Source organism: Trematomus bernacchii, unplaced genomic scaffold (genome assembly GCF_902827165.1).
Source record: "Trematomus bernacchii unplaced genomic scaffold, fTreBer1.1, whole genome shotgun sequence".
NCBI classification, from domain to species: domain Eukaryota; kingdom Metazoa; phylum Chordata; class Actinopteri; order Perciformes; family Nototheniidae; genus Trematomus; species Trematomus bernacchii.
Window position 1 is genome coordinate 4,655,400 of NW_022988097.1, and position 20,953 is coordinate 4,676,352.

At 41.6% G+C, this 20,953-nt stretch overlaps 3 protein-coding genes across 5 annotated transcripts; all 3 read left to right on the plus strand.

Moving 5' to 3' along the window:
• The first annotated feature begins 524 nt into the window (after positions 1 to 524).
• On the plus strand, positions 525 to 2,685 carry si:dkey-237j10.2. The gene is made up of 2 exons (XM_034121424.1): positions 525 to 768; positions 1,428 to 2,685. The coding sequence occupies exons 1-2, from the start codon at positions 609 to 611 to the stop codon at positions 2,105 to 2,107; spliced, it is 840 nt and encodes a 279-aa protein (XP_033977315.1). The 5' UTR covers positions 525 to 608; the 3' UTR covers positions 2,108 to 2,685.
• Positions 2,686 to 5,011: 2,326 nt separating this feature from the next.
• Positions 5,012 to 14,622, plus strand: LOC117475251 (sodium/hydrogen exchanger 2-like). Of its 3 annotated transcripts, XM_034121427.1 has the most exons (14): positions 5,444 to 5,470; positions 6,067 to 6,125; positions 6,232 to 6,289; positions 7,356 to 7,596; positions 7,674 to 7,924; positions 8,533 to 8,750; positions 8,851 to 9,047; positions 9,841 to 9,930; positions 10,535 to 10,605; positions 10,804 to 10,941; positions 11,464 to 11,560; positions 11,661 to 11,774; positions 12,175 to 12,238; positions 14,279 to 14,622. In XM_034121427.1, the coding sequence occupies exons 4-14, from the start codon at positions 7,528 to 7,530 to the stop codon at positions 14,473 to 14,475; spliced, it is 1,506 nt and encodes a 501-aa protein (XP_033977318.1). In that variant the 5' UTR covers positions 5,444 to 5,470; positions 6,067 to 6,125; positions 6,232 to 6,289; positions 7,356 to 7,527; the 3' UTR covers positions 14,476 to 14,622. The 3 variants fall into 3 exon arrangements, with proteins under 3 accessions (XP_033977316.1, XP_033977317.1, XP_033977318.1); XM_034121425.1 differs by having other exon boundaries at positions 5,012 to 5,470; positions 6,067 to 6,289; XM_034121426.1 differs by having other exon boundaries at positions 5,012 to 5,470; positions 6,067 to 6,289; positions 11,664 to 11,774.
• A 494-nt stretch (positions 14,623 to 15,116) lies between these two features.
• On the plus strand, positions 15,117 to 20,424 carry LOC117475226 (transmembrane protein 182-like). Its single transcript, XM_034121391.1, has 5 exons — positions 15,117 to 15,295; positions 16,869 to 16,992; positions 17,256 to 17,354; positions 17,758 to 17,895; positions 18,835 to 20,424. Exons 1-5 carry the CDS (start codon positions 15,128 to 15,130, stop codon positions 19,053 to 19,055), a joined length of 750 nt encoding a protein of 249 aa, XP_033977282.1. The 5' UTR covers positions 15,117 to 15,127; the 3' UTR covers positions 19,056 to 20,424.
• Positions 20,425 to 20,953: the final 529 nt, after the last annotated feature.

A 20,953-nucleotide genomic window follows, 5' to 3' on the forward strand; every position in this document is an offset into this window, starting at 1 on the left:
TAATTTAAACAGTCCAATATCTGTCAAAAAAGTTGTATTGTTGTGTGTAGCAGAACATTTATTTTTCTATCCCTACTATTTGAATGCTATCACGACCCCACAGATGTACTCTTCAAAGGGTTCCAACCCCAATGTTGGAAAAGCCATTTTAGTTTACATAAAGTAACTCCAACTTGACAATTCTCCCACTGTAACATGCTACATTAACACCAGTATAAACAATGCATTAATGTAATACATTATAATATATAAGTCACTAGTTAGAATACTTTAAATGCCTTCAGAAATACGTCCTCACATTCACTGGGACGGTTTTCTCATAATGGAGTATTTGTAGATGTTGTGTTGTTTCTTCGACTTCTGCCCGTTTGTTCACAATATAAGTTCTCTCAGAGAGTCCATAGTATGCTGTTCTCCTTTCTTCAACCTGTGATTTTCAGTTACAGATTAATAAAGGAAGTATGTGGGTGGAGGCACCAGTTCTCAGTTGCAGAAGTGAAACAAGCTAGTAGAACATTACATTTGCCATTTGTACTTAAGACTGACAACCATAAGGAGCAACGGCGGGTAGAAAGAGACAGAAAATAAGAGGACAGTCGCTCTGTGTCATGTTGGCAGAAGGTTTTCTCAGAGTGCTGCATTACAAGGAGGAGAAAAAGTCTGCCTCCAAGAAACAGAGATCACAGACTCCCTGTACGGATTCCTTCAGAAGCTGTATTCTCTCTGAGTCAATCTCCACAGACCTACAGGCAGAGTCAGCAGAAACAGGTAAACAGCCTCATTACAAACATACAAACTGTCTAATGTAGTGTTACGTGTAACTGTTTATAATGTGAGTGGTGTACTGGTGTTAACTTCACACAATCTACTTTACTTGCTTCCCTTTTACAAAAAGGCCCTTCATTTGTCAGATATATTCTTGCTAATGCTTTCATGCTAAATAGCAAATAAGTCACACTAAACCATGAAATTAAATTGTATGGAAGCCATAAACGGACATTTAATTCTTTTCACATCTTATATTTTTTTATTTCTAAGTAATGTGTTATTTCCCTGATTCAGGATCATTTTCTTAAAATAATTTCCAGCCATGATAAAAAATGTTTCACAGATTCATTGTGAGCCCAAGGCGTATATCTTACATTTTATATTTCGAGATAATAAAGAAAATAACTAGTGTTCTAGAGAAAACCAATAAAACTTGTTGTCACAGGAAATTGAGGAAATAAAATATTTGAACTTTTACCGTTACCTGTCATTTTGGGAAACAAAATGTACAGATGCAAACATGTATAACTTGTGAGCTAGAAAAAAACGAATAAAAGGAACTTGCTATAACAGGTAATCGGATGTCGTAAAGATTTGAAACATGGCCGCTTTTGGCTTCCATAGCATACCCAAATAACCATTTGACTTCCTTTGGTCAGCTCTAAACCAGGATGAACTAGATCCCAACCAATTCCAGGGCCTGAAAGTGTTGCCTCAAGGACCTGCAGGCCTATCAATCCCTGGGTGTCCCCCTGTCCTCTATCTGGGCCATGACCTCACATTGGGCTTACAGGACTGTAGCCTCCTGGAGCAGTACCCAGACTTGCAGGTGGCCGACAGCGGTCGCATCTCCTACATGACGGGCACTATCCCCCAGCACAAGGAAGACTCCTGGCAATACCAAAGATGCGCAGCCCAACAGGGGCCACAAGGCAACCACCATGCCTCCATACCAGACCAGGGGTATCTGGTCATGGGGGCCAACAGTGTGAACATCAGCATGGATCTGCCCGGGTCAGGGTTGGAGCCGATGTCTAACTCGCTGCTGAACGGGCTTCTGGAGAAACAGCTGGAGGAGGTGTACATGCAGCATCTGACTGACAACTTGGCTCGATGTCACTCCCACCTGGGGAACAGCCTCCTGCACGGCCTGGTTCCTCTGCCTGGGACCCAGCCTCAGGGCCCGGATTCACTGGAGGCCAGTCTGGAGCAGGGGTCAGGAGGGGACGGCGGCAAGAAGATTAGTTATCTGAACACTCAGAACTTAAATCCCTGCTCGTCCAACTTCAGCTCCCCGGTGCTGAGGATTTCAGAAGCTGACAGTACTTATCTGCAATGAATCACTCCTGCAAAAGAATGAAATGTGACGCTCCACTGGGCTTTTTTGCTTGTCTTACCTCCAAGTTTACATATACCCAAATGCAACTAAAACATGACAAACAAGTGCAGTTCAGTTAATCAATGCATGCTTTTATTTTGGTTTACCTTTGTTTACTTGCTTGATCAAATATGCCTCAAATGTACCTGCTCTCATGTGCCATCTGCTGTCAGCTTTGAAGAACTGCAGCATCCTACTTTTCCATGATACACATTGGAATGTATTGACATATAAGAGGGCGTGTGCATTTCGTTTTTTAAGGCAAAGTCTAATCCAGTGATATATTTAGATTTACAACGCACATTGAATTTGCCTTGTAAATATTGATCTAGAGAAATAAAACTAGTTACCAGTTTGCAAATAATAAATTGTGTCTAATTCTGCTGTTTTTATTAGCTGGTATAAATGTGGTCTTTTATTCTGAGTGAATAACATTTTCAAATTCAATATTGTGCCGCCATGTCTCACTTTTGTAAGTGATGTGCGTCTCAATAATATTTCGAAACAAATGACATGTATTAAATGCTGAAGTAAAATGGGTTGACTGTCTAATTTGTACGATTACTTAATCATACAAAAAAACAGATGTCCACATAAGGATTTTGTTAAAAAAAAAGTCAGTGTAATTTACATTTTTATTTAGCTTCTAGTTTGTGTTATTGTTGTCTAATAATGTTATATCAGGTGTATGAAGAATGAAAACAATATTATAACTTTTTGTCAGATTTTCCAAATAACACATGATCTGCAACATTATGCTGTGAAGAAATCAAAGGCAATAATACTTTATAACTCGGTATTATGTACGTTTTTTTGACATAAGCCCTTCCTGCAACCCATTATAGATAAACCTGGAGGTAAACTAGCATATTCAGGCTGTGAAATGAATTCTAAAGATTAAAGGGTGGTTTTTAAGGACAAATGGCCATTTCAGGTACAGCTGAAATAAATTATGAAACTTTGGCTAAAGCACAATTTAAATTATATTTAAAGTGTCTTCACGCCTTCAGAATATCTCAATGTAAGCAGATATTACTTGAAAAACAAACTTTCATGACTTTAAAAACACTGAATAACAATGCTGTTGAAGGTTTAAATAACCAAATAAAGGTTACTAAGCTATTTCAGTCAGACAACTCACGTGTTCTTAATATGTTTATTATTGCAGCATATAGTTTGAGTTTGGCGTCTAGGCTCGGGCCTCATCACTCCACAGATTTACAAAGAACATTGAGTGATGATTAGATAACTATCCCCCGAGCCTACAGGTGGAAGCTGGGGGGAAGCTGGGGTGGAGCTGGGGTGGTGGTGGGGGCAGGCAAGCAGCAGCAACATGAAACACAGCAGCAGGAACATGAATGCAGCAATAGCACGTGAACACAGCCGTGGCAGCAGCAGCATAGCGAGGCAGAGGCAGGAAGACCTGGCAGCTTAAATAGAGCGGCATGTTTAGGAGAATGTGTTTGGTTGGTTGTAAGAGGGACGAGGTGCGTCACGTGTTAATGTATCATTGGTGCTCGAGTTGACTGCCTGAACTAGCTCGCAGGCTTCGCCCCATTTATAACCTACAAATACTGTAAATGGAAGTGATTTAGCCAATTCAATCCTGCAATCCTTTAGCGAGGACCCATGCATCACAATTTGGCAGGCTCTACATTTCCACCATGCTGATTATTTGGCTGAGTGTTGAGTCTTCAGTTGTCCTGCAGGCACCTCAAAGTGAGGTCCAGCATAAACTGACAAAGCAACAACCCAATGATTTATGGTGTGTTTGCCTGCTTAAGCTTGATTTGTAACCTGTTAAGCACACATCCTCGCCGCTGGACATCCTCTGTACCCACAGAGAAGGAGATGGTGATCCATCAGGATGCACTAATTCACTAATCTCTGCAAAAAGATATAAAATAGAGAGGGTTTTTATGTAAGTATCAGATTGGGGCCGACAGTCTAACAATCAGACTTTGTTACATATCGCCTATCTACTGATTTGGGAATCTATCTTTTAATTTTCAGATGTGCAACTGCAAATCGAAAAGTTACATTTAATCAAAAAATATGTTATCCCTGGGAGATTTGAAACTCATATAGGTGCTACATGAAAACTACAATCCTGTACTTTTCAAGCTGGACATAAAACACCCAAATGCAGTTGTCAATAATAGTTGTTATTATCCTTATCTGGCCCTCTTTGAAAAAAGTTTGGACACCCCTGGTCTACGCTATCAATTCTAGAGGCTGCTCAGCTTCAAACTCAAATGTTTAGAAGTCTGGTGTAGACCTTTTATCAACACATGTTATAAGATATTACAGTCTATACTTGAGTTGTAACTTTACAATGTTCAGTCTCACAGTGAGCTTATGAAGTCATAATATAGAACCATAACCTTGTCATAATATGCATAAGATTGACTCAGGTTGAAGGCCTTTACGGCAACAGGCCAATTTCACAGCAGACAGAGCAGAAACCTTCTTCAGAGTCATTATTCATGTTATTAATTACTACCCGGCTATGTCAAATTCTCAAAGTATCTAAAAGCAAAGTGAGGATTCCACTTTTTAATGGGCTCCCTTAAGGTCAATGAATTAGGTTCCTTAGGCCTAAGTGTAAGTTTGTAACCTTGTACCCAAACTGGAACTATAAAGAAGATGGTTTTACCTAAAATAACTGAAAAATACAAAATGGGTGACGTTTGTAATGTAGTGGTAGTGTCCTTCTAAACCACAAAAAAAGTTGTGTCCCAACATAGTCAAGTACGTGGGTTTCTGTGTGTGTGTGTGTGTGTGTGTGTGTGTGTGTGTGTGTGTGTGTGTGTGTGTGTGTGTGTGTGTGTGTGTGTGTGTGTGTTTCTGTGTGTGTTTCTGTGTGTGTGTTTAGCTCTGTGCTGATGGTTGGCTATCATTGCTAGCTCAGGGATTCCTGTGCACATTAGTGACTGCATGAGTTGGGTTTAGGTTGTTTTGTGTGTGGGTGTACATGTGAGTGTGTGTTGTGCTTGCCCTCCCTTTATCTCCATAACCCCTGCCTATTCTCTCCCGGTCTCTCTCTCCTGTTGTCCCAGCATGGCTGCAGGATGGCTGCCCTGTGGACTCTCTCTCCTCTGCTCTCTGCCTGTCTGTTTTGGCCCGCATGTTTGGCCCTGACTCCCGGAGCCGAGCCTCTGCAGCCCCAAAACCTGCCCTCCTCGCTGGGCTTAAACAGCAGCGATGGCAGCCCGTCTGTGGATCTTCCCATGGCTCTAAGGGTTTTCAGCGTAGACTATCACCATGTGCAGGCTCCCTTTGAGATCGTGCTGTGGATCATGCTGGCCTCGCTGGCCAAGCTGGGTAAGCTTCAATTGCTCTTCTGCTAATACAGTCTGTGAAAAGCCAAGAGAAGCTTTAAGGGTGGTGGGATGAAGTTAAACGAGGCAGTGCAAATATCACAACAACATTCACTACTTATGAGTATCAAACTTTTAAAAAGTAAATAAATAAATAATGGAATGCAGCAACAGTATTATATCTACATATAAATTTCCATCAACTACCTTTTGAGTAATCCGAGTGGTTGGCCAATATCATAATCATTGTTTAAATGTCTTATTTTTACAATATAAAGGTACAAAGGAAATACTCATACTGTCATGTGTTTTTTTAATTGAAATTAATGATTTTCTGACAATAACTCTGAAAAGTATCCCTATTCAAAAATGTCTTTCTACAATTAAATGTATTGTTTTCATATTTAGGAGATACTAGCATCCCATTATTATCTTGCTGTGTGCGCTAATTATATGATGTTTATTAGTTCTTGGTGTAGCTGGACTTTTGTGCTTTCAGTCAGAGTAATGAAAGAACAATTATTGCAGCTCCAAAATTCACAACATGGTTGAAACCAACTAGCATGACATCCTTTTACCTTCTCGGTCTCTAACCTCCAGGTTTCCACTGGTCAGGTCGGGTCCCAGCAGTGGTCCCAGAGAGCTGTCTCCTCATCATGGTGGGCCTTCTGGTTGGAGGAGTGATCTATGGCGTTCGCCACTCTGCCCCCCCAACCCTCAGCGCTGATGCTTTCTTCCTCTTTCTGCTCCCGCCAATTGTGTTAGACGCAGGATACTTCCTGCCAGGGAGGCTGTTCTTTGAGAATCTTGGCACCATCCTCTGGTTGGTACACGGTCAATGTTTTCAATTTGTTTATGTTTGTGAGTATGCTTGTTGGTCTTTGTTTAAAAGATGTAAAACACTTGTTAACATATTATGGATGACAGTTTTTGGACAGTCCAATGCTTTCTTTTAGAGAAATTTGAGGATTTTCAAAAATAATTGGGTAAATTGCCCCAAAATGTGTGTAGACGTTCAAATAACCCACTGGATTGTGCACTTCAGAAGAAGAAAGTTGAAGCTAGGGCCTACCTCACAACCAAGTTGAACGCATTCCAGTGCAAATGAGAAAAGTTTGTGACTCAAGTTCTAGCCAAGTTAGCTACTGTTAGCTGTTGTTAGCAATACTTCTTGATAACAAGGCATTACGCAGTATTTTGCACCTATAAATACCATAGCAACATGTCCAATGATGGAAGTCGAGTAGAGAAGAGGAGAGCAGAGTGTGTATGACACATTTTACTTACATTGACATTTTGCTGGATTTGACTTTTACAAAATTGTGGTCGCTATTGACATTAGCTTGTCAAAAGATCTGTGGGTTTGAGCAGGTAGTCTTCACGCTACTGATGATTCTCTCTGACCATTCAGTGGTCTGCAGTGTTTCAACACCAACCTTAAGTATTGCCTAAACTCTCTGGGAACCTCGAAAGAGGTGGTAGGCTACTATTGCTTTTGGGGCTGCTATTGCTAATAGAAAACCAAAGTTCAGTTCAGTTCAGTTCAGTTCAGTTCAGTTGAGTCGTGCCATACCATTCAATGGAAATGTAGTAATAGTGAGAATAGGAAATGGAAGAATGGAATGAATTACTCTTTAATTATCAAACAAATGTACAGTGCCCAGGAGCAAAACTGGCACACCTCAAAGTACCATTCCACACCCGGTACTTGTTCGCATTTCTGGGACTTGAACCAACAACCCTCCAGTTCTCAAGACCAGTCCCTACAAACTGAGCTACTTTAACCCAGAAGTTTCAGCTCAGGAGTGTTTTTGTTTGTCTCATCATTGTTTTGAGTTTGCCAAGCAGTATCGTTCCTGTTTCCTGTAAAGCTGCTGATGTGTCTCCAGGTATGCGGTTCTGGGAACCCTCTGGAACGTGTTGGGCATCGGCCTGTCTCTGTACGGTGTGTGTCTGCTGGCCCAGAGCTCTCTGGGCGACGTGTCTCTGCTCCACTGTCTGCTGTTCGGCTCTCTGATCGCTGCCGTCGACCCCGTGGCCGTGCTCTCTGTCTTCCACGAGATGCATGTTAACGAACAGCTTCACATCTTGGTGTTCGGAGAGTCGCTGCTCAACGACGCTGTTACTGTGGTGAGGGCAGGAGTGGTCACCAGGTGGTCTCAAAACATATCTTATTCTGTGCAGTGATTCATGTCTCTTCCTACCAGGTGCTCTACAAGCTGTTTGAATCCTTCCTACGTCTGCCGGCAGTGTCTGGGGTGGATGTGTTTCTGGGGGGGTGCAGGGTTATAGTGGTGGGCCTGGGTGGACTGTTCGTAGGCCTCTTCTTCGGCCTGCTGGCAGCCCTCACCTCACGGTTCACCTCCAGAGCCCAGGTCATCGCCCCGCTCTTTGTTTTCCTCTACTCATATTTGTCCTACCTGACCTCGGAGATGCTTCACCTCTCTGGAATCATGGCGTGAGTGCTGCCAAGTATTAACCTAAACTCAAAGACCTCCTTTTGTCACCAGTTAACATGTTATCAGCAACTAAAATGGCAAACTTCATCTTCCTGCAACTTGTGAAAGGGTTGCACTTTTAAACAGTTGGCTAACAATGTGAATTGAAACAAAACTACTGGGTAAGGTTTAAAAAAGATCATGTTTTGGTTATAAGGGTTAGGTTGAGGGTTAAGGTTCTATTTGTTACGTTACCTAAATAAAATACGTAAGTAAAGTGATCCACATTGGCTGAGTTAAGTACTTATGAAACATTAGTTTGCTTACCTACTTAAGATATGTTTTCATGTTGACTTTTGGTTATTCTACGCTGCGGGATACAAACATCGATATTCTGGGTGAAAGACCAAAGTAATTTTGACCCATTCGCCTAACAATTTTCATCCTTCCACAGCTTACCAGTGTATATAAACAACCCACTGAGCCAATTGGGAGGGTAGAGCAGGACCATACCCCCTAAAATCTATGCCCCCAATAACGACTGATAATGGCCATGTAATGAGATGATAACAATCAAAGTGGTTGCTTGGTAATTCTGATTGTTTTACATTGTTTTCCCCTTCTGCAGCATTGTGACCTGCGCTGTGACCATGAAGCAGTATGTGGAGGCTAATGTGTCCGAGCGCAGCAACACCAGCATCCAGTACTTCCTGAAGATGTGGAGCAGTGTGAGTGAAACCCTCATTTTCATCTTCCTCGGCGTGTCCACAATACAGGATGTCCACATGTGGAGCTGGCCCTTCGTCTGCTCCACGCTGCTGCTCTGCCTCGTCTGGAGGGCCTCAGGTAGCTTTACAAATCTTTGACTTTGTACGTGCTGTTTCTCGCCAAAGCTTGATAAACAGTTGTCCATATAAAGTACTGACACATTTCGCTTCCTCTGAAGGTGTTCTTCTGCTGACCGCTGTGGTGAACAAGCTCCGGAGGAACACTGTGACATTTAGAGATCAGTTCATCATTGCTTATGGAGGCATGAGAGGGGCGATCTGCTTCTCCCTCGTCTTCCTGATCGATGACTTCCCAAAGAAGAGACTCTTCATCACAACTACCATCGTAGTCATCCTCTTCACTGTCTTTGTACAGGTGTGAGAACTATGTCACTTCAGACATGATTATTTTTTTCGTTTTCTTTTCTTTTTGGTTACAATAGGCGCGTTCACACCAAGTACTTTGCCGTATTTAGTGCCGGCACTCAGTGCCCCGGCACTTATTACCCCAGGGCATTTAGTACAGATCGCGTTCACACCGGAGTACTTTTCCCTGAGGGAAGATTACGCAAATGAGCCGCTGACGTCACTTCGTCTTCTTCTGCTTTGGGTTTACTGGCAGGCCGCAAACAACTCCATGGCGTATACTGCCACCCGGAGTCCCCGGCCGGAGGTCCCCGGAGTTGGGGACTGGCTTCAGTAGAAGCTGCTGGGACTCCCAGCAGCTTCTACTGAAGCCTTCCGAGTAAATCGCCAGAACGCCGACACCTCCTCATCTCCACCGCTCCCATGTTTTATTTTGTGTTGCCATAAGTTAGTCTCTCTGCGTTTGTGCACTGGTCGAATGCTAATGCTAATAATACTAATGCCAGCATAATAAAATGGTGGCTCTACAAAACATTTCAGAGTTGTACGGGGCGTGGTTTGCAATTCGCCCAGCCAATCAGAACTGGGGCACTTTTTTCCCCCAGGAAAGTACCACCTCTCAGCAGGCACTAAAAATGGGGGTAAAAGTTCCCGACATTAAGTGCTCTTTTTGGTGTGAACGCGACATAAGGGGTACTAACGGAACTAAACGCGAAAAGTACGGTGAAAAGTACTCCGGTGTGAACACGGCTATTAAGTACCTTTTTGTTTATTTGTTGAGTTTGGTTTTGTCTGCTTTACAGGGGATGACTATTAAACCTCTAGTGGAGTTGCTGGATGTGAAGAGGAAGAAGAGAGGTCTAAATACAGTCAGTGAGGAGATCCACAGCAGGGTGAGGAATTACATCACGTATGGCAATATGGTGGGCCTTCAGCATTGTCTGCAAGGTAGACAGTATAAACTTTTAAAGGTTGCATCAAAATAATGATTTGGTATTTTTTCCTTCGCACGCAAATAAGTCTGCATAAAATCCAGATAATTACAAAATCCAGTGTAGGTAATTGTAACAATTAGTTATAATTACATTTAAAAGTGTGCACCAATTAGCTTCAGGCCTTCACTGTAATACTTTTTCTTGCTTTGGGAATCATGCTGTCAGACAATGTTGATATCAAAGCATATTAACTACCTAATTAAATAAAGGATGATTGTTTAGTGTCATCGTATAGTGAACATTTATCCATCTTGTAAGTAAAGGTGCAACAACAATGAACTACAGTTGATTCATATTTTTTGTAAAAACTAATGCGCCCCTTTATCTGTGAACACCAAAAATAATGATAGATACGCAGATAGTTATCTTTCAGAACCTTTGACAATACTTTCTTAATAGATATGCAGCATGCATCAATGAAAACCAACTTTAAAATAATCAATGATTTTACATAATAGGCAAAATGTAAATGAATGAACTTTAAATGATTGTGTCCTTTCAGCTCATTGACCACCTTCTGGCAGGAATAGAGGATGTGGTTGGTTACTGGGGGCAGCACTACTGGAAAGACAAGTTAGTTTTTCTTGTTTTACATTGACTTTACAGTTTATGTGCGGCAGGTGTTTCTCCTAAAGTTATATTATGTAAGACCTGGTATGGTCAATAGGTGGCAGCAAATACCTTATGCAAAAGTTCCTGACCATTTCTTACTGAAAGGACTACTAATAATGTCAAATGACGACTGACATGTACTTTATGTGTGTTTGTTAGGTTTGAGCAGTTCAATAAGAAGTACCTTTGTCGTTTCCTGATCCGTGACGATCACCAGGCCCGCTCCAGCATCCTCAGAGTTTACCAGGAGCTGGAGAGAAGGGAGCAGAGGGGAGACGAGGAGGCCCCCCCGCCAGTGTGAGACAACATGTTTTTACTTTATGTCAGAGTCTCTTGTATAAGGCTTAGGGATCCCTTAATCTTAAGGATTTCCTTAAAGAGTGGGGGCATACAAACTGAGAAGAGTGAAGACCATGATTGGAATCTGTGTTTGTTCATATCTTTAAAAAAGTTTCAACAATTGCTTATTCCTTACAACATTATGTTAATGTATTTCTTTATTATTATTTTGTATGTATTTAACCTTTATTTAACCAGATAAAAAGCATTGAGATAGAATCTCATTTACAATGCTGACCTGGCCAAGAAGGCAGTAACATTACACATTATTACACATAACACAGACATATAAAATACAGAGAACACAACTAAGTAAACAAAAACACGAAAAGCAGTTTGAAAGTGAACGTTAACATAATCTCCACCATAGCTTTTTTCTTACTTAAACCCCCATTCATGGCACTGAACATTGATGAAATATCGGTTTTCTCAACACAGTTTTTGGCTAAATGGATCTTAATAATCACTGCTCACTTTTAGAGTGGACCCCCGCTCCCACAGCCGCCCCCTCTTGCCCGAGGAGATGGAGAGCATCCGGCGTATTCTCTCAAGAAACCTTCAACACTTCAATAACATGGTAAATTCACAGCTTTGGTTCGATGAAGAATTAACTGAACATGCACTATAGGTATGTGCTATTCATCTGCTGTTGGTGTGTGCTTGTGTGGTCCCTCCAGCAGAGACCGGCCTACAGCAGACACACTTTGCACCAGGACGCCACCATGGGCCGAGCGAGGAAGCCTCTCCACAGACACCAGAGTCTGGGAGAAAGATGCACGTATAACACTCAGGTACTGTATCCATGAAAACACAAATTGAATTTTTCTTAAAGCAAGTGAACATTTCAGCAAATTGAGTTACTGTCACCATTCAAAAGTCACGTAAGATTTAGTCAATTGAAAAACATAAATGATTGAATCCTTACTAATGTCCCAGAATAGTTTACAGAGATCCTTTAAAAGCAACTACATATTGTTTGCTAATGTATTTCTTTATGAATCACTTGAGAAAGAAAGATTAAAGAAAGACAGTGACATGTATCCATTATTCCTGTTAAGAAAACCATTTCACTCGAGGAAAATTATCAATACGCTCCATTAAGGCCCATTTATTTCAACAGACAGATTGAGTTAAAACCTCCAGGGTTTTTTATGGTGTACTTTCATTGCCTGTTTTGCTCTGTTGTGACAGGGGGAGGATGGAGAGTTTAACGGCTCACGCAGAGGGAGAGCAGGACTCAGCAGGTCCCACACAGGTACAGTTCGTTACATCTAAATCTACAAAAACAAATATCAGACAAAAATATGCAGTTTTCCCTTCAGGTTTCAGTACTCTGTTCCAGACTGAGGTCCCAAGGATATGGATGTTTTTATGTTTCACATGTGTGTGTGTGTGTGTGTGTGTGTGTGTGTGTGTGTGTGTGTGTGTGTGTGTGTGTGTGTGTGTGTGTGTGTGTGTGTGTGTGTGTGTGTGTGTGTGTGTGTGTGTGTGTGTGTGTGTGTGTGTGTGTGTGTGTGTGTGTGTGTGTGTGTGTGTGTGTGTGTGTGTGTGTGTGTGTGTGAATCTAAGTTACCGCTGTGGGAACTATAAATGGGAAAACAAGTAAATGACAGAACGTTTTTTTTAATAAAGTGATGTATTTTTAACAAAGTGATGTATTATAACATATTAACATATTAGCGCTGCATAATATATTGTTTTTTGAAATCATAATTGCATTATTAATATAAGCAAGAAAAACATTAAAGACGACAATCATTTATTTTGTTTGTCCATATCAGTGGTTCTCAAACTTTTTCTGTCAGGCCCCCCCTTTGGAGAAAAAAAAGAGTCGGGCCCCCCCAACACAAATAGTCAAGTAATGGGCCAAGTTAACATTTATTAAAATACATCAATATGAATGTGAGCATTCCTTTCAAAAAAATAAAAGATAACTTTTTCTACTGCAACGATCCCCACGCAAATACACAGTGTACCTGTGACTGTTACAATGAAGGCTCGATAATCAGCTCAGGGCATATAGATGTAAGCAGGGGTAGAGTGCTATTTTTATAAGTGGGGAGTGGACCTAACATAGGAGGGTCCGGGGGCATGCTCCCCCGGGAAGATTTGTTTTTTAAATATTGAAGTTAAAAGCATCAATCTGGTGCACTTTGAGAGCAAAATGAAGAGATCTATGGATACCTCTCTCAACACCAATTTGAAACAGAACTGTAAACAGATTTACTTTTTCTTTATGGATATTTTACAAATCACTCCCCTTTTAAACTTTATTCTTTTTTTACTGTCATATAGTATTTCAAACCTGTTTTTCATTTATTCTCTTATTTTTTTATAACTATAATGATCATATAAACGTGTGCCTCGGAAATAATTGTTTACATTAATGGTGACCAAAACGTTTGAGACCCACTGAGATAACTTAGACTAAAGTTAACTATCTAAACACTGAGAGAGTCCTTTAGTTCACTGAGCCTCTCACTCTGACAGGAGAGGACTCTCTTTCACCTTGTTGTTGAAAAAAGCTCCTTATATCCGTTAGCGTAGCTCGCTAGCACCAGAAGCTAACAACAACGATCTCCGGTACCGGTGCGCTCTCTCTCTCTCTCGCTCGCGCACACACACAAAATGGCTCGTTCCACACACACACAGAGCCAAGCTTGAATGAAACACAGAGACCCAGATGTACTTGTACTGTACTGTACTGTAGCATATTATTTTCGAATCAATAATCTTTCAAATTATGATTTATTATTTTTTTTTTTAAAACATTTTTTCTCCTGGTCTCTCGCGCCCCCCCTGTCATGCCTCTGCGCCCCCCACTTTGAGAAACACTGGTCTAAAGAGAGGAGTACAATCAGCAATTTTAAATAAGCCATCCCTTATTTTGATTTCACTTCAATTTCTTCCAAAAATATTTTGTACAAATAATCTCCTTAAATATTTGTTTTAATTCAACAAACAAGTTGTTGTTTTGGCAGTATTGTCAAGCAGCAGAAAAATAGAACTGATTTAATTTGTGTTTCTTTATCCAAAGTAAAATCGCTATCGTTATATTTATAACTTTATACATTATATTAATATATTCATAGCCTATTTTCCCAATATGTTTAAGCCCTAATCAATAAACAGTTGTGCTGACCCAGGCCTTTGTCTTCTCTAATGCTGTCAGTATTCATTCACGAAACACAGGCTTAAAATATATGAGATTGTCGCTTGTCTCACTCCACCTCCTGACCTTTGACCTTGACATTTATAGCATTCTGACTTACACTGCAGCTCTCCTCTCTTGCAGTGTGCTCCATGAGCCCGAGGCCTGTCCTGCAGGACGCATCAGTCCCAGCAGCTTCAGCTCAGACCAGAGGACGAGTGGATCCGGACTCTGAAGCTTTCAGAGAGGAGCACATCTCTCCAGAACAACATGAAGCACCTGCGGAGAGAGCCGCGAGGAAACAACTCAGCTTTGTTTTGGAGAGCGAGAAGCAGCCATGAAGGCAGAATGTGACAAAGAAGACATTTAAAATGGATCAAAATGGCTCCATAAAGTGATAATGACCTCATATGTATTTATCCATAGAGTTGTGGGATTTAAAGGTTGATAAAAGGTTTAGCATTTTCATGGATACCTTCACATTAAAACTTTTAAAATGCAGCGAATAATTATTGGTTTTATCATTTTAAGCTCAAACAAATCCTTCTAAGCTCTCACCTCATGAACACCTTTGCCAGAGGTTTGTGGGTCATTTGCATCTGTAGTCTAATTCGTTTTCAAAGTTACGCTTACAGGTTAACAACTACCTTAGAAATACGTTGGCTCATACTGGCTGTCTACATTATAAGCACATGCACAAACCAATCCTGCCTCTTCTTGTTTCCTTCATAAATGCGAAGCACACCCACTGGTAATTTGACGAGGACAGGCTTACTGCTTCCTAAAATAACTCCTGTCCCCCTGTCTGACCTCCTCAGTTACTGGTGCTGCTTTCCCCCACAGCTCCCAGTATGCCAGGGAGTGGCAGACTGTTTGTGTTTGAGATTTAAGGGTCTGGGCAGAGGGCTGCAGAGTGGACACCAGAGAGGAGCTGAGGAGAATCAGACTGAAAGCTGGGGTTAAAGAGCAGTGAAGGACTTTTATACTGGAGTTATGAGGGTGGGACCTGCAACCTTGGCTGGGGGGATATTTGGGGTAGTGGGGACATTGTGTTTCTTCATTGCCTTCACTACGGACTACTGGCTGGTGGCCAGTGACAACTGTGGACCGTATACATGGCCGACACAAACAAGACTGACAACAGATGCCAATGGGACTGAGGTAGGACGGAAACATGTGTGCACATATTGGATATTCACTAACTCAATTAGATATTCATGAATGGAAACCTCACTGCTCGCTGTCAGAATTAGTCAGTGAGCTCCAACTGAACAAATGCACATAATAATAGTCACAACATCACATGCAAGAACCACAAAAAGACCAATGTGGAATCTGATTTGACCGTGGTGTGCACGCTATATCACAAAGGGATATTTAAAGAGGTACCAAAATAATTTGGAAATGCCCTTTTGTAAAGTTAGAGGACTTAAAGGCACAGGGAATGGATTTCCCTATCAACAAATATGTAGAAACTCATAGATGGATAGGTTTATACTTTATTCATCCCAAGCTGGAGAATTGTTCAAGGATTCTGCCTTCAACCCATCCTTGTATTAGCAGCAGTGGGCAGCTACTGTATTATGTACAGCGCCCGGGAGGCAGTGTAGGGGCGGTGCCTTGCTCATTGGCACCACGGCAGGACTTGGTCGTTCCAGAACTTGACCCGGCAACCTTCTGACTTCAATGCCAAAACCTAATTAAAAGATTAAGCATCTCTTATGAGCCCTTACAAGTTAGTGGTGATGTCTGTATGCGCAGCTCTTTACCTAGATTTTCAATATGTTTTCCTTTTGTTGTGTTTCTGGTGTCAACCGCTACAAAAATGCAGCCACCAGGCGTCACATGGTAGAAGAAAGTTACAAAAAAGGCAGAAAAAAGGTTGCAAGAACGGAATTATAGGCAAAATGCCAAGCGAACATACTGTAGCTCATCATGGCTTTTATCCGTTGGCGAGCATAGTTACTTTTGGTTTGGCAAGTGTAGGGCAGTGTCTTCGGAGCTTGTCAATGTCTCTATAAAATCCCGTTGTTTTCAAGGCTTTTAAAATATGGCTTTATAGGACACACTTCGATCATAATGATACAAGATTTTATTTTCACAGCAGTCTTACGAAGTTGTACATTAGATGAATTTAGCATGTTAGCATTCTAGCATTTGCTAATTAGCATTAAACAGAAGGTGCAGCTAAGAAATTATGAGATTGTAATTCGTTTGATGACTTCATCTGAGTTATTTTCTCCAACAATCACACAGCTGTTTTCACATGCAGTGTAGTACTGAAAGACCTACATGTGTAAACTCAGCAGAGAGCCCCTGTAATTTCCCAGTCTGTTCAGCCATGCAACATTCTGAGAAAGTTCACAAAATGCAAAGTAAGAGATATTTATAAAAAGCTAATCCCTTGTTGAACTCCTCCCTAACTCTGCAGCACAACTAAGTCTTTCATTTTAAATAAAAGAGGATGATTTAAGTTGCTGTGCGTTATTCAGCACCATCAATCATTCTTTTGACAAGCAAATGGAGAGTATCACTCATGCGTGTTTCATGAGTTCCCCTCAAAAACCTCACAGACGACGGCAGGCCATAATCAGAACCACGTTTGATGCCGTGCCCCTGCTGAAGTGCTGAGTCACTAACAGAGAAGTGTTGACAAATCTGACACACATTACGTTTTCAGACATTTCAGTAACCATCTCTGTGTTTGTGTGCTGATGTCTCTTCTTTCTTTTAGATCGAGATAGTGGAGGCAGTCACTGTTTCTCCTCCACCTCTCACTCTGCACCACGAGGGCTTCTTCTGGCGGTGTGTGTTTCAGGTGGAGCCCTTGGCGAGCGCACACCTGGCCATTCTCTTCAGTATGTATGCCTTCTAACAAGGCGACAAACATTTTTGGTTAGGGCTCGTTCAATGTGTTTGCACTGTGCTAAGCAGTGTGGTCTGCTTGACATGCAACAAGTGCAGGAAAGAAAAATGTGTATAATTTTGATATTGGACAGAAAATATACAGGAGAACTAGAAGAATGTGTTGGCATCTATTTAAGTGTGTGGACTATTTTAGCTCTTGTGTGTTTAAACACTCTATAGTGGTTCTTCAAGAGTTTTCTTTTTACTTTTTCAGCCAACCAGCCAGAATCCAAGGTGTGTATCCATGGTTACCTCTTTCCCCTGCCTGTTGCAGTTGGACAGGTGCCTCATCCAAGTTATGATGCGACAGCAGGTAACACACTCACACATACATATGCTTTCAACATAAATTGAAGGTGGGAATGTTTCCAGTTTAAATGTCTTACTTCGGACCTCAAAGTGTTTCAAGTGCGTGGCACCAAACATAAACAGAAAACCTGGCTAATGTTTTGTTTGCAACACAACTCATCTGAACTATCAGCAGTATGTCCTCTACATTTAATTTGGATACTGTAATGCAGGGAAGCTATGGATATGTCTAAGGCATTTATTGTGTAAGGGAGATTGCGACCCGGAAGCTGACAAATATAGAACTATACCAGCTCAAGTCTTTATGCTATGCTAGCCCATCTCCTGAATGCAAAGAATCAATAACTATGCCATATAGATAGATACATTACTTATTTTTGATGGTGACCTGGTTTTATTTCTTGCAGTGTTTCGGGGTTTCTGGACCTTGCTGATAATCTTTGGCCTGGTCGCTGCTCTAACTGGAGGCTTCCTGTTGGTCTGCGGCGTCCCCTTCTTCAGCCACAAACTCTACAAAGTGGGCGGTGCCTTCCTCATCGCTGCTGGTAAAACATTGTCTTTGTACATCAATCAATCAATCACAACACTTTATTAATCCCAGAGGGAAATTAGGTTTTGTGACTGTTGCATTTTAATCTTTAAAATATAATAAATAAACATTGTTGATGGAAACGTTGTTTATGTAAACATAGCACGAGCAGTCCAGAATCCATTGATGGAAATGTTGTCCTCTGATACATGTTTTCATAAAACACAGTTCAGATATTCTCCTGCTAGCTAATGCAGTTAGCTCGTCCATTCCATTAGCCAGTGATCTTTGACGTGGCCCATGATGAAAGGCGGGAAACAACTTATATCTCCTTATGTCCATAAATCTGGACCCAGCTCTCCTCCTTCTTTGCCTGAATCTGAATCCTTCAGATTTCAGTGGGGGTAGCCGTTGTATCGACTGCTATGCTAGCCCTATGCTATCAGCTGTCCCTGGTGTAAACAAGGCGTTTATGGAAAAAAAGACCTTCTCTACAAGAAAGTTTAAAGATGGCACAGCTTAATAAGTTACTATGGAAGTTAATAATAGAAAAATTACAATTTAGATCAAATAATACAACTAAACGTTTAAAGTAGTACAAACCTCCAACAACCTCACAGGAGCAACTGCAACAGGCTGCTTTCACATTTGGCAGATGCACCCTGGAGTACATGTGGGGAGATATAACCATGGTATCTATCTGCAGTGTGAAATATGCTGCTAGGGGAATAGGTGAATGCACAGACACTTACACATGTCTCAGTCATCCTGCTGTCAGCTGTTGATTTCGTTCACATGACAAACACCAACACACAGAGCAGCAGATGTCTACTGTCGCTATAACAACAGCGGGTTTATACACTGCTACCGTGGTAACATTAGAGATGAGTAGGAGCTGCATTCCTCTGGTGTTACTCACAAGAGTGATATCTGTGTTTCTCTAAAACTTCTCCAGCCCTCTTGTTCCTGCTCCTGCTGCTGCTCTACGTGCTGTGGATGGAGGTGATGGACGTGAAGCGCTACGTCCTGCAGGAGAGGGGGGAGACGTGTCCCGATGCTCAGGTGTCTGTGCTCTACGGCCTGTCGTTCATGGTGGCTGCCGCCGGCGTTCCTCTGGTGCTCGTCTCTGGGATGGTCTTCATGCTGGTGGGCCGTGCGCTGAGAGGCAGCAAGTGAGCCTGCCATCTGGCCTGCAGCGGAAGAAAGGACTGACCTTTTTATCTGGTGCACTGGGACACAGCAGCACTGTCATGGGATGTTAAACTGGCTGGAAACACGTGATCAATATTGCAGTACAGTAGCACCCTTTGGATGTCAAAACAGTCAGAGACACGACTTTTCTGTTTTCTATAACTTACTTTGCTTTATTTATATGAGAAAAATATTAATTTCTAAGAACATTAATTTCACAACAAGTCAGTGTTAGAGGGTTATTCAGATTAGCTGAAAAATGTAAAGCAACTGTTCTCAACTTTAAATCTTGCCTCATCCTATAACAGTAATGCAAAGTTGTTACAATATGATTAACCAATCGTCAACTGGGTCCACAGTCTAAACTAAGAAAAGTCAGCTACCTACTTACTAACAGCAGGGCAGGAATACCACAAACTCAACCAAACTGCTATCAGGGTTAGGGTTAAGCTGCATTCACTTGATAAGCTGTAAAACGGCTCTGCGCTGATGCTGCTGTTGTGTTTTTATGGTGCTCTGACCCCATTTACCACTGACCTTTCGCCACGCAGCCAAACAGATGACAGCTGAATAAAGCGACACAAGCGAGCAGGGTTAGTAACCGTAGAAACAAAAGTTAACCAGCTGTCATCAACCCCAACCTCGCGGTGAGCAAAAAACAAATCGCGTTTCACGTGACTGCAGCTTTAGGGTTAGCCTGCCACATAGAAAAACATGTATTAGTGCCATTTGGAATGTTTTTAGCATGGTTTGTTCGTTAAAAAACTGTTAGATGTCACTTGATAGTTCGAGGTTTCACTTGTTTAATGCTTTTCAACTCACTTTCTTTGCCGCCAAACATTTTAGCTTGAATGGGTGCTTTGGGTGGTGATAAAGGTCGCTCACCAAGAGTTTTAGCTATTTTTGTATTTTTGTTTCACTGATAAGCCCTCTGGCAACTCAACTTGTTTTTTCTCTAATATTGAACTCAGTGAAGACTACACTCTTCTGTAACTCACTATTATTTCTCATGGAACAAGTGTTATAACAAGACAGGACGGACCATTGGTAGTCAGTTAGCAGTAGATATCTCTTCAACACAATACATTGACTTATTGGACATAACGTCAAAACTGTTACTTCTTCACATTCTGTTTTCTTTTTCACTGTTTTTAAGTGAAATTCTGGACATTTCTTGGACATTGTACCTTTAAGGAGCAATATAATAATGTAACAACATTGTGTTGTATACATATATTCCTTCCACCGCTGTCATTGTACAGATGGATGTTTTTTTCATTATTGCTGCAAATGTCCAAACAGCTGAAGGTGAGAAATGTATGGCTGAACCAGCTGTGTCTCCTGTCCTGATTTTGGAACATGATCAAAGTAGGCTAGCTGGAGCGGGGTGAGGTGGGAGGGAGGGATGGCTGGATGGACTGGGGACAGAAATGGTGGCTTTAGAGGGTGGGGGTGGGGGTATTGCAGGAGAGGGATGTATATGGGGGGATAGAGAGAGAATTGATGCTTGTAGGGGGACACAAGGGGGCTTTTGAGAAATGAACAGCTGTTTGTGGGTTTGGTCGGTGTACAGCAGGCCGGCCACCTGCCTCCTTCACACCAGTCACATTTCACTCCCCCATCGAAATCCTCTTGCATTCTCTTGTCTGTCTCGTTCTGTTTCATTTATCTGTCTCAACCTACACTAACTTTTCATTCAGAATTTAAGAAACCCATTTATTGACACACATCGATTGCAAACAGAGACAGAATGACCCACACCCTTAAATGGTAAGTGCAGACTTGTGATTGTATCAGCAATATTAGATGATGCTTCCTTTTCATTGGTCTGAATTGGCAGAAGTAGGCGGATGGACTCTATCTATCACACATATCAGCTTTCA

Excerpts from the sequence above, each read along its gene's own strand:
- si:dkey-237j10.2 (XM_034121424.1), top strand. The coding sequence starts at position 609 with ATGTTGGCAGAAGGTTTTCTCAGAGTGCTGCATTACAAGGAGGAGAAA. Across the intron at positions 769-1,427 it reads GGCAGAGTCAGCAGAAACAG|CTCTAAACCAGGATGAACTA; the intron begins GTAAACAGCCTC and ends TCCTTTGGTCAG.
- LOC117475251 (XM_034121425.1), top strand. The coding sequence starts at position 5,218 with ATGGCTGCCCTGTGGACTCTCTCTCCTCTGCTCTCTGCCTGTCTGTTT. Across the intron at positions 6,290-7,355 it reads AATCTTGGCACCATCCTCTG|GTATGCGGTTCTGGGAACCC; the intron begins GTTGGTACACGG and ends ATGTGTCTCCAG. Across the intron at positions 7,925-8,532 it reads CACCTCTCTGGAATCATGGC|CATTGTGACCTGCGCTGTGA; the intron begins GTGAGTGCTGCC and ends CCCCTTCTGCAG.
- LOC117475226 (XM_034121391.1), top strand. The coding sequence starts at position 15,128 with ATGAGGGTGGGACCTGCAACCTTGGCTGGGGGGATATTTGGGGTAGTG. Across the intron at positions 15,296-16,868 it reads CAGATGCCAATGGGACTGAG|ATCGAGATAGTGGAGGCAGT; the intron begins GTAGGACGGAAA and ends TCTTTCTTTTAG. Across the intron at positions 17,896-18,834 it reads TGCCTTCCTCATCGCTGCTG|CCCTCTTGTTCCTGCTCCTG; the intron begins GTAAAACATTGT and ends AAACTTCTCCAG.